Genomic DNA, 13,106 nt, shown 5'->3' with positions numbered 1-13,106 from the left:
ACCAGTATTAATAAGCAATTGAATAGGTGATTTCGATCCTGTCTAAGTTAACATTCTTTCCTTTACTGTAGCAGATTTTAATCACAATCCACATATATAAGATTCTGTATAGATCATATGAAAGAACACTCCTGAGAATGACGTTCTTGGATAAAACATTCTCAGGCTTCATGACGTGTTAGTTCAAGATAAAACCTCAAGATTTCAATGAGTACCACATTTTCTTAGTCAAAAGCATCTAGCTGCTCCCTTCGTGGCCATATAGAGCGCATGGACAGCTTCTAAATGTTTGGTGTATGTTGATAAACTTAGTCTTAGATGTTCTAATTTCTAAGCATCTTTAATAACAGAAACACAGTATGTATAAGCCTGGGACAAAACTGTCTTCAAACAGTATCTTGTGCTTATTTTTGATGTAGTGTTCAGCAACTGCTGATTTCTCAAATTCGTGATTTTTTTAAAAATCTCCTGTTGATGCTGTATAAAGCATTTGCAAATGATACAGATGGGCTTCCCAATGCTTCCACACACACAGGGGGTATTATAAATCCTAGTGACCCCAAGGCTGAGACTGGCCTTAACCAGTTGTAGCATTTCCCAAATAGATCTTAATTCTAGGACTATTACTAGGACCCTGCCTGTTTTACTATACGTATTATTGCAGAAATGAAGGATCACAGTAAACAAATCATCATGTGATTTTTCAGTGTTTCCACATTTCTGTTTCTTGGAGAGTGCCAACTTTATATCACAGGCCCCATAGAAATTCAGTCAGAACACATACTACAGATGATTCATTTTGGAATCCAAGTGATCCTCATCACAAACAGTTTTATCTTTGTATGCCAGTGCATTTAAATGGCTTTCTTCTGGACTGGATGGCTGGAGGCTTACACTCTGAAGTATGGATCGGTATCTGTCAGCTTGCAGTACAGAGTGGCTGAGTTGCCCATCTCATGTTTGTTGTTCCGGAACATTTAAAAATAGCAACTTTCCTTCTCTCTTTGTCTCCCCAGTCTACTGGATGTTTGGGCTCAAGGCAGTGCTGAAGAGCTTTGACACCATGTGGTCATTCCATAAACATGTCATCTACGTAATAATAACATGCAGATGGACAAAATAGAGCCAGATTAATTAAAAATTAAATTAAATTAGAATGTGAGAGAACAACTTCATCTGGGATAGTGGAAACAATCTTGGTGGTGTGTGGACTGAGCTCAATACTGAGAAGAAACAGAGAAACAGACTGAGTTTTTTATGTTCCCATGCGAGCGGTGGTGCCACTAATGCAGCTTGCTGTAATTATGTAATGATGTAATTATAATGTCTGTTGACCAGTTAGAAGCTATTGCTTTGCTACATAATGCCACAACAGCAGTAGCCACAGCACTCAGCTGCTCTTGGCGGAGACAGTGATGCTAATCATTGAAAGCTTTGAAGTCTTACTCAGAACTGATGTGGTCAGAAGTTCAAGAATGTCATTAGACAGAAGAACCTGTTTATTCACCTATGCTTCTAACATCGATCTGTTGCTGGATTATGTAACATGGTTTTTTTTTTTTAATACTCACGCGTTAAGACTCCTACAGAAAAATTAACACTTATTTTTTCAAACAGACATCTTGGAATTCGGTGCCCTCTGTTCATCCTTGAGAACCAGAGCACTGTGGATAATCTACATTTACATAATGGGACTCAGGTTTATGCCATGTTCCCTGAGCTCTTGAAGGTATTTGATAATGGCCTGCACTGTTAGTGAACAGAATGAAACCTAGTGGAATGTCAGACTGGCTTTGTGATTTGATTTAGGACTTCATGGCAGATCAAATTCAGCACATCATTTGTAACCACCACCAGAACTATACTGCAGCACGCACCAATAACTGTCTTGTTGAATATAAGTGTAGAGGTGAAACAGTCAATATTGTGAAATGTAATTGATTGAACATTGATGAATTGAAATGATATAACAATAATTGGACATTATAATACAGGATGACACAGGAAAACGGGAACATTTCCACAATCTAATAAAACTAGAAGTGATGAAGGAAAGAAATTGCATTCATAGTAATTGAAACCTTACATTCTGAAACCTTACAACTTTGCCATGTACGAAACATTGATGGCATTTATCATTTTTAAAAATTACATGCTTTAGGTGGCGTCCTCCTGTACGAATACATTCGTGAAATCTGCTGTTGAGATTCCTCATTGACTGCTGCAACATCTCAGCTGGGATACTGTGAATTGCATTCCGAATTCTCTGTTTTAACTCATCCAGGGCTCTTGGTCGAGTCGTATAGACTTTGCTCTCGAGGTAGCCCTACAAGAAAAAATCACAAACGGATATATCCAGTGATCTAGAGGGCCAGGGACTGTTATTCAATCATGAGATCACACAGTTACCAAACAATTCTTACACATATGCCATTGATTGCCGTGCAGTGTGTGATGTCACTCCGTTCTGTTGAAACCAGTCTTCTTGAACGTTTGGAAAGTTGTACAATTCAGGTCTAACAAAAGTTCATAACAGTCGGAGTTGACAGTTATTGTGTTTCCGTGTTCATTTGAAAAAAAAAATATGGTCTGATAATCGCATGTGATGGAACACCACTCCATAGTGTCACTTTACTAGCATGTAAAGGACACTCATGAATATCATTAGGATTTGTGTTTACCCAGACGGAGATTGAGGCCTGGTGGGTAACGGGAAGAGAGGATATATTGAAGAGCAAGTTCCCATCTCCAGAGTTCGGATAGGTTGGTGTAGGTGGGAAGTATCCAGATAACCCTTCGTCAGGAAAGAGGGAAGGAGAGGGAAAGACGAAAGGACGTGGGTTTTAAGGGAGAGGGTAAGGAGTCATTCCAATCCCGGGAACAGAAAGACTTACCTTAGAGGGAAAAAAGGATGGGTATACACTAGCGCACACACACACATATCCATCCACACATATACAGACACAAGCAGACATATTTAAAGACAAAGAGTTTGGGCAGAGATGTCAGTCGAGGCGGAAGTGCAGAGGCAAAGATGTTGTTGAATGACAGGTGAGGTATGAGTGGCGGCAACTTGAAATTAGCGGAGATTGAGGCCTGGTGGGTAACGGGAAGAGAGGATATATTGAAGAGCAAGTTCCCATCTCTGGAGTTCGGATAGGTTGGTGTTGGTGGGAAGTATCCAGATAACCCGGACGGTGTAACACTGTGCCAAGATGTGCTGGCCGTGCATCAAGCCATGTTTAGCCACAGGGTGATCCTCATTACCAACAAACACTGTCTGCCTGTGTCCATTCATGCGAATGGACAGTTTGTTGCTGGTCATTCCCACATAGAATGCATCACAGTGTAGGCAGGTCAGTTGGTAAATCACGTGGGTGCTTTCACACGTGGCTCTGCCTTTGATCGTGTACACCTTCCGGGTTACAGGACTGGAGTAGGTGATGGTGGGAGGGTGCATGGGACAGGTCTTACACCGGGGGCGGTTACAAGGATAGGAGCCAGAAGGTAGGGAAGGTGGTTTGGGGATTTCATAGGGATGAACTAACAGGTTACGAAGGTTAGGTGGACGGCGGAAAGACACTCTTGGTGGAGTGGGGAGGATTTCATGAAGGATGGATCTCATTTCAGGGCAGGATTTGTGGAAGTTGTATCCCTGCTGGAGAGCCACATTCAGAGTCTGGTCCAGTCCCGGAAAGTATCCTGTCACAAGTGGGGCACTTTTGTGGTTCTTCTGTGGGATGTTCTGGGTTTGAGGGGATGAGGAAGTGGCTCTGGTTATTTGCTTCTGTACCAGGTCGGGAGGGTAGTTACCGAATGCGAAAGCTGTTGTCAGGTTGTTGGTGTAATGGTTCAGGGATTCCGGACTGGAGCAGATTCGTTTGCCACCCATTCCACATCAAACGGTCCCTTCCCTACTGCCTAGGTCTTCGTGGCAAACGAATCTGCTCCAGTCCGGAATCCCTGAACCATTACACCAACAACCTGACAACAGCTTTCGCATCCCGTAACTACCCTCCCGACCTGGTACAGAAGCAAATAACCAGAGCCACTTCCTCATCCCCTCAAACCCAGAACCTCCCACAGAAGAACCACAAAAGTGCCCCACTTGTGACAGGATACTTTCCGGGACTGGACCAGACTCTGAATGTGGCTCTCCAGCAGGGATACAACTTCCTCAAATCCTGCCCTGAAGTGAGATCCATCCTTCATGAAATCCTCCCCACTCCACCAAGAGTGTCTTTCCGCCGTCCACCTAACCTTCGTAACCTGTTAGTTCATCCCTATGAAATCCCCCAAACCACCTTCCCTACCCTCTGGCTCCTATCCTTGTAACCGCCCCCGGTGTAAGACCTGTCCCATGCACCCTCCCACCACCACCTACTCCAGTCCTGTAACCCAGAAGGTGTACACGATCAAAGGCAGAGCCACGTATGAAAGCACCCACGTGATTTACCAACTGACCTGCCTACACTGTGATACATTCTATGTGGGAATGATCAGCAACAAACTGTCCATTCGCATGAATGGACACAGGCAGACAGTGTTTGTTGGTAATGAGGATCACCCTGTGGCTAAACATGGCTTGGTGCACGGCCAGCACATCTTGGCACAGTGTTACACCGTCCGGGTTATCTGGATACTTCCCACCAACACCAACCTATCCGAACTCCAGAGATGGGAACTTGCTCTTCAATATATCCTCTCTTCCCGTTACCCACCAGGCCTCAATCTCCGCTAATTTCAAGTTGCCGCCACTCATACCTCACCTGTCATTCAACAACATCTTTGCCTCTGCACTTCCGCCTCGACTGACATCTCTGCCCAAACTCTTTGTCTTTAAATAAGTCTGCTTGTGTCTGTATATGTGTGGATGGATATGTGTGTGTGTGTGTGTGTGTGTGTGTGCGCGCGCTAGTGTAACTCATCCTTTTTTCCCCCTAAGGTAAGTCTTTCCGCTCCCGGGATTGGAATGACTCCTTACCCTCTCCCTTAAAGCCCATGTCCTTTCGTCTTTCCCTCTCCTTCCCTCTTTCCTGACGAAGCAACCGTTGGTTGCGAAAGCTAGAATTTTGTGTGTATGTTTGTGTTTTTTTGTGTGTCTATCAACCTGCCAGCGCTTTCGTTTGGTAAGTCACATCATCTTTGTTTTTAGATATATTTTTCCCACGTGGAATGTTTCCCTCTATTATATAGATACAAATTTGTATGATTACAGTGGTGTATTATTTTTAAACCATTAAAAATAGTCATTCTTTTTTAGTTTTGTGATTAAAAAACTAACCTTTCTGTATCAGTATAATATTGTTATCCACAGTATTCAGAAAATAAGAGCTTTTGTGAGGACCTGACTGAAGGAAAGTTCAGTTTCCCAATAATTCATGCTATAACTAGTCAACCAGATGATAGACAAGTCATTCGTATCCTTTTTGAATAACGGTATGTAATTTTTGTTTTCATGCTAATTTTAAACATATTAAAAATAATTGTAAGTATGTAAGTTATACTGATAATGGAAATGTTGATGTTGGTGTTTGTCACCTTTGTTGCTTAAAAACTTCGTTATGATCACTACTCACTATAACGGCTGTCTGTAATTGTTGTTGTTGTGGTCTTCAGCCCTGAGACTGGTTTGATGCAGCTCTCCATGCTACTCTATCCTGTGCAAGCTTCTTCATCTCCCAGTACCTACTGCAACCTACATCCTTCTGAATCTGTTTAGTGTATTCATCTCTTGGTCTCCCTCTACGATTTTTACCCTCCACGCTGCCCTCCAATGCTAAATTTGTGATCCCTTGATGCCTCAAAACATGTCCTACCAACCGATCCCTTCTTCTAGTTGTCTGTAATTACAAAAATTATTTTGACTGTAAAATTTGAAATATCTCAGTCCCACATTTCAAGGGTACTCCTACTTGTGTAAGTGCATGGTAATCCAAGGCCTTCATAAAATATTGATACAGTACATATGCTGCACTCTGCTTCATTTATTTTCAGCATTAGCCTGGGGAATTTTCCTGATGTGTACATATAATACAGGGTTTCCATGAATTATCTTTACATTTCTAGATTTTAATAACTGTAGAACTGTTTCATATATTAACAAATGGTTTTCAACAAGTGTCAAGATAACTCTTAAAGTTTTGTTCCCTCATTAATACATGTCATTGTGTTCTTTGGCAAAGACACAAGCAATGTTCAATTGGTATTCAGTTTCTGTCCATGTACAACCCACGAACTCCACAGTGACATAAATGTGTTACAGATGCATGCCTTCCAGCCCTGTCAGTAATGTTGGTTCAGTACACTAGAGCATATAAAACCCCTTCGGAAGCAGTCTAGTGGCATGAGACCAAATGATGGTGGCAGCTACCAAATAGAATCATTTAATTCAGTCTGTCTATCAATAAACTTATCCTTCAGAAATTGATAGTCGAGAATAAATGAGGTAGTGCCGCCATCTGCTGAAGTATGACTTCCTATAGCTGCAATCTATTTGATTGCAGGTGTTCCAGTTGTGGCACAGCACACACTTGTAACATGCCCAGGTAAATAGTGTTGAAAGTAGGCACATTAAATAAGAATGGACAAAGCAATTGCGTATAACTTTGCACCACACATTGGCAGTCTCCATTTCATTTGTAAGATTGAGGACACACTGATTCTTTCTCTTCCTCCTCCTCCTCCTCCTCCTCTTCAATACTTAGATTGCCAGCAATTTACACTATCCTCTGCAAGTGTCTTTATTTCCAAGTTTGTTGCATGTAGGTTTCAGATCTTGTTCTACCTGTAAACAAGTCTTTTCCAAAAAGTCATTGTTTATGTCAATTTTGGATAACTTTTCCACTGGAAACTGTTCACTCTTAGGTTTGTCTGTTACATTTAGTGCTTTGAGCAGCTGCACCTCATAGGCATAAGTATGTAACACTTTATGCAAGACTTTGTGCAGTGTTAGCCATGGCATTTACAACTGTCTGGTTGTCATTTGCAATAATTTTGTTGTCCTTGTAAACTCCTGCCATACCCCCTTTTCCATGGTGGTCTGTGAGGCAGTTGGGCAACCCACCTCTTGTTTATGGAAAACACTACCTCGTGTCCATAAATGATGTCTGCTAAGCTGAAATAGTCAGTCAGGATGGTGGTTATACTGTGTCTGAAAGTATCGTTGCTTGGGTACTGGACTTCATCTTTATATACTAGTCTACATATTGAGCTTTCTCCTGTACTATCAACATTTTTTGTAAAATCTGTAGCACTGAGAAAGTGAAAGAGAGCTTTGAGTTGTATTGTCACATGTTGAAAACAACTTGCTCTCATCTTGTATAATTTTAAAGGCTAAAGTCATAGAGATAACTGAGACTTCAGCTTAGTGGGGAAAAAAAATCTTGAGCTATAGGAAGAATAAAGCTACAGAGTTAATAATTTCACATCCACTATCAGTGAAACTGAATATAAGGCAAATAAAATTTTATTTTCATGAATTTTTCAGTGCCACCATTATCCATTGTTATTTACTGCTGGATGAGGGCTGCCTCTGGACTCTTCCATTCATTGTATTCAGCAAATCCACCCATGTTGTTCCTACATTCTCCTTGATATCAACTTCCATCAGGTTGTCATCATTTGATCCCATACCTCTTGGAATGAAGCAAAGATCTTCATTGGGTGTATCGTCCACCACCATAGCTGAGTGGATAACATGCCACTTGTCATGCAGGGAGCCAGGGTTTGATACCCGGCTGGGCTGGAGATTTTCTCCACTCAGGGACTGGGTGTTGTCTTCATCATCATCATCATTTCATCCTCATCGACACGCAAGTCGCTGAAGTGGCATCACAAAGACTTGCACCAGGCAATCAGGTCTACCCGCCAGGAGGCTCTCGCCACACGATATTCCATTTTCATTGGTGTATCTACATATATTTGACAGGCTTGAATGTCCTATGGTGTGCCCTCTCTCCCTCTCTCTCTCTCTCACACACACACACACACACACTCTTTTTTTTTTTCTTTTACAATATCTGTGTACTTCCTAGATTTTTCAAATACCCGTTAATGTGCTTGGAATAAGTTGGTGTCAGTTCTAAACATGTCAAACAGTTTCAGATGTGAAATGTCACAAAATGTGAAATTAAAAGTTGCTGTAAGATTTCAGTTGCAGTGGTGCAGCCTTCTGGAAGCTCTTCATAGAATACAGCTATGAGTTGCTTTTCATATCTGTGCTAAATGTTTGATAAAAATCTTTAAGTTCTTCCCCAAGGGATACTCAACTCTTTTGTTGGTATGCTGTTGGCAAATCCATTGGGACCGAACCTTTGCAGGACTACATTCTTTTTTATGCTGTAAGTGTAAGTGCTTTTGCTATTCTTAGACTCAGGGACCCAGATAGCAGTTGCTAGGTATTAGTCTGTAAGTGGTGACCAGTCCTCCACTGTTGAAATCTTTCAGCACGCATCAGTGATGATGACTATTGGTCACAATTGTGAAATGTTGTATATCACATGAAAGGCAATGGGGATTTTTGCCTAACTGCCTGTACTGTGAATAAATTACAAATTCTAAAATAATAAATAAATAACACTCAATGTGCTGTGTTAAGGTAGTCCTTATTTTTTCGAATTTTATGTTTCTTCACACACATCCATATGTATTTCCTTTTGTTTTAAGAATTATATTAAAACCTGTTTTGTTGAAATTAGAAGTCATGGAACCTATGCCACAGTGGCAGAGAAGTTGTGTCATATCACTGCATGTTGTTTATTACTGCTTATGCATGTGATTGACTGCAATGAAACTTCCTGGCTGATTAAAACTATGTGCTGGACCAAGACTCAAAAGTCGGGACCTGTGCCTTTCACAGACACATCATGACTTTTCCTTACAGCTTTACTTCCACTAGTACCACATCTCCTACCTTCCAAACTCCACAGAAGCTCTCCTGTGAAACTTGCAAGACTACCGTATTTACTCGAATCTAAGCCGCATTTTTTTCCGGTTTTTGTAATCCAAAAAACTGCCTGCGGCTTAGAATCGAGTGCAAAGTAAGCGGAAGTTCTGAAAAATGTTGGTAGGTGCCGCCACAACTAACTTCTGTCGTCGAATATATGTAGCGCTACGCAGGCATGCTTCACAGGCACAAAGACAAATACTAGCACGAAAACCTCTGCGTCAGTAAATAAATAAAAAAAAGGTGGAAGACGAGCTTTTTTTTCTCCGCCCCGAGTTTCGACCACTGCGTTTTCATTCATTATCCAACGAAGTAAATACAAATTCCGTATTGTTCCTTTTCGAACGTAGCAGCATTTCAATGTACTACGAAAATCCGACTGGCAAGACTGTTTGGGATATTTGTCAATATGGCCAGCTCTGCTTTCTGAATTTTTTCCTAACTGTGAGAAGAAATGGTTGCTAATAAGAACTTTTATGAATTGTGAATCACATGCACTATTCTCTTCACCATTAGAATAATACGAATATAAACATTTTGCCATGTATTCTTTCGTGTTTGCTGCTATCTCATTTAAATCCTGTCCGCCTAATAAACTACGAAACTAGAGTGAGACAACAGCAGACGCGGAAGAATATACATACCATGTTATGTTTATATTCGTATTATTCTTATGCCTAATAGTGATACAGTCAGAAATGAAGCACGGCAATTGATTAGATTTTTAAATCTAAGATGACTCTAATTTCTGTGCATAATGTAATGTACTAAAGAGGCGTCTGCAAAGATTTTCAGACGGAAAAAATTTTCGCTAAATTCTCGTTCAGAACATCTTCTATCATACGCAGTCTATTATTTGGTTCTTGTTGATCATTATCAAAGAAAGCAGCAGTGTACGTAGCAACGAATAGCAGTCTCTTGCCATTGTTTCGCTAATGAGACGATTCCTCTCTTTGTTTTTTTTAAATTGTAAGCGGCGGTAGCGTGCACAAAAGCAAGCCATGCCGCGAGCGGCGACAGGCCGTAAACCCTCATTTTCAGAATGCGACAAACAATACATGACACAGTACAGTAATGCATTTTCAGCTCTGAGTGACGGAAACACCTATAACAAAGAGAACTGCACTTGTCAGATCAAAGAAAAATAAGCAATCAATTCAGACGAAGCACGTGAAAAAGGAAGGGTACCCGTATAAATACGGACTGAGCGCCTGACTCATAACAACGGCTACCTGGTAAAGCTTAACTGCTAAGCTTACGACTCGAACCAAACTACTACAGCTGTATCGTCATTCATTCAACCTAAATTGTCTCATATTACAATGGACCAACTTTGTTTCGATTTGAAAGTGCGGCCTAAAACTTTTCTCTCCCCTTGAATTTCGAGTCTCAGATTTCAGGTGCGGCTTAGATTCGGGAAAATTTTTTTTCCTCGATTTCGAGTCTCATTTTTCAGGTGCGGCTTAGATTCAAGTGCGGCTTAAATTCGAGTAAATACGGTAGCACTCCTGGAAGAAAGAATGTTGTGGAGACATGGCTTAGCTACAGCCTGGGGAAGTTTCCAGAATGAAATTTTCACTCTACAGCCATATGAGTTTATTTCAGTCAATAGTTTAGATACATTGAAGAAGTTAAGCATAGATTTAGATTTATTAAATAAGTTTTCTTTTTCTTGGGATTCAAATATTTTCTATCTTAGTGCCAAACAGGCTGTGAAAACTCTTATGGTGACATATAATACAGTGGAAAGAGGAGTAATGTAAGATTTTGAATGGGGTATTAACAGCCAATGGAGAACAAAAAGAATTAATTTTGTATTGTGCGCAAGATCACTAGAGACAATAGCATGATTTTTAAAGGAAAAAAGGCTAAACTAATATTGATTTATGCTACATTCATACATTTAGTTTTGTCTGTTGCACAGTAGTACTTAAATTTCTCACATTTAAATATATTTTTGGTAGGGGTTAATATTAATTAATTTTAATGAAATTTAGCCCATTATCAAAACATGCAAAGAAAGGGGGGGGGGGTGTTCAAATAATTTGACATTTCTATGTAACATTGTATGAGGATCACTCTTAATGACAGCAGTCTAGAGTCTAGCACATGCATAAGCAGCAACCAGCAACACATAGTGATATGACGGAACTTCTCGGCCACTGCGCATGGGTTCCTTGTCTCAAGTTTCAAGAAAATAGATTTTAAAAGTCTTCATAAAATAAAAGGAAAGAAACTAGGGGGAGTGTATGAAGAAACACCAAATTCAAAAAAATAACGACCACACTAGTGCTAAATGCGTGGATAGCTGTTGAAGCAAAAATGTTATTAGCAAGCAACCTATGGGAAACTTACTGTACCACACCTCATTTGTATAAGGCTTTCCCAGGCACAACTGGATGTACTATATAGGTTGCTGCAGTTCAAATGAACTAAATATTCAGTTATTGCATATGCATTTTGTGGGAATAACATTGTCTGGATACATCACAACTAAAAATGCTCAATGCAGAATGGGTGTACCGTGATGGAGTAAAAGTACCCAAACAAATGAGAGCTTGATTAGGTACTCACCCGAGCAGAACACGCCCCATGTTACAGAATGAATTTTTAGGAATAAAATGTGAAGAAGAAATATCTGATAAAGCATCATTATATGTAAGCAATGTTTTAGAAGATTTGTTCATTTGATTGGTACACTTAACTTCACCAAATTAGTGACGCCCTGGCAGCCCTGACGCCAGCTATGAGTGCTTTTCGTTTGCTGTGTTGCAAGATAAGTAATTTAGCTAGTAATTAATCATTTTTGCTGTGTATTCTATAGTATTTATTTGCATTGGTGTCAGATACACAGTTTTTATTTGCATCTGAATAAGATAAGTGAAGTTTCTATTTAGGACAGTTTCCGGGTGTACGCAAACGTTTGTTTACATTCTTAACTGACGTTGAATACGCAGGATTATCAATTAATTCAGTGCACAATACTTAGTATTTGTGATTATTAGTGCCATTTAGGCTCGATACATTGAAGGTAGCAGTTTTTATACGTTTCATTAGGTTATTTTTCGTGTGAACGTAAACGTTTGTTTACATTATCAATACAAGAGTTAATTAGTTTAAGTTAGTGTACAATACTACACTCAATATATTGAAGGTAGCAGTTTTTATACGTTTTATTAGGAATAGTGATACTGACAGTGATTTCTAACCTCACTAGTATACGTTTGACTAGCGCAACCTGCAACCGTTAACAGTTAAACATATAATACGTGGTAAATTAGTATTACACTACAATATCTGAGTAAATCAGTGTTACAATAAAACTTCGGAGCCCTTATTACATACAGTTTAGTTAGCAGAAAGCTAAAACTCCCCTTGCCATCTGCTTAAATTCCTTAGCTTGTTGTGGGCTTTAGTGATAGTGTACTGTAAGCCCATCGGTTCGTATAAAGTAGAATTTGTATTTCTGCTTTACATTCTGAACTCTTATTGTTAGCTAAAGGTTTTGTTTTGTATCTGCATCTGTCAGAGTACAAATACCCAGTCTTTACATTTATTAATGTCATTTAGGCTGGGTACATTTGAGGTAGCAGTTTTTATAGTTTTACTAAGTCACTTTCGCGTGTATGTAAACACTTGTTTAAATTACAAATACGAGGGATAATCAGTAGGGGCAGCTTACTGTAGGTCACTGTTTAATTCATTTATTATATTCACTAGATAGTCCCTAGCAGTTTACTGTAGGTCACTGTCTTATTCTTTAGTATTCTTTAAATAGCCCCTAGCAGGAAAATAAGCACCAGATCTTGCTTCTACCATAAATTTTTTTGAGTGTCCTTTCTGCCAACTAGAGTGTAGCTGTTGACCTTGTGTGACAGTAGGTTTCCTTAAGTTTTTTTATAGTAAGTCAGTTACTAGCTAGATGGATAGGGACTGTGTCTGTTGTGTGCGGATGCAGGAGGAGTTGGCCAAAGTCCAAACACACCGGGAAGCTTTGTTCGCCACAGTCAACAAGCTCCAGAGTGCCACCTTGAGGTGTGGTGGGGATGGGGTGCCTGGGGCAGCCTCTGCTGCACTAGATGTGCAGGAGGGGGGGGGGGGGGACGAAGTCCAAAGTCCAATGTTCACTTGGTGTGCTTGCTGGGAGGCCTTGTCAAGG

At 40.2% G+C, this 13,106-nt stretch overlaps 1 protein-coding gene across 2 annotated transcripts in view; it reads left to right on the top strand.

Annotated features, from left to right (window-relative positions):
- The window catches only part of LOC126246465 (terpene synthase), a 42,857-nt gene that overhangs the window by 17,476 nt on the left and 12,275 nt on the right, over positions 1 to 13,106 (top strand). For both annotated transcript variants that reach the window (XM_049948398.1, XM_049948397.1), the window contains exon 5: positions 5,318 to 5,420. In XM_049948398.1, coding sequence (XP_049804355.1) covers positions 5,318 to 5,420 — 103 coding nt within the window. The remainder of the gene's footprint in view (positions 1 to 5,317; positions 5,421 to 13,106) is intronic.

This window comes from Schistocerca nitens, chromosome 1 (genome assembly GCF_023898315.1).
Source record: "Schistocerca nitens isolate TAMUIC-IGC-003100 chromosome 1, iqSchNite1.1, whole genome shotgun sequence".
Lineage (NCBI taxonomy): Eukaryota > Metazoa > Arthropoda > Insecta > Orthoptera > Acrididae > Schistocerca > Schistocerca nitens.
This window is presented reverse-complemented; position numbering and strand designations above follow the sequence as displayed.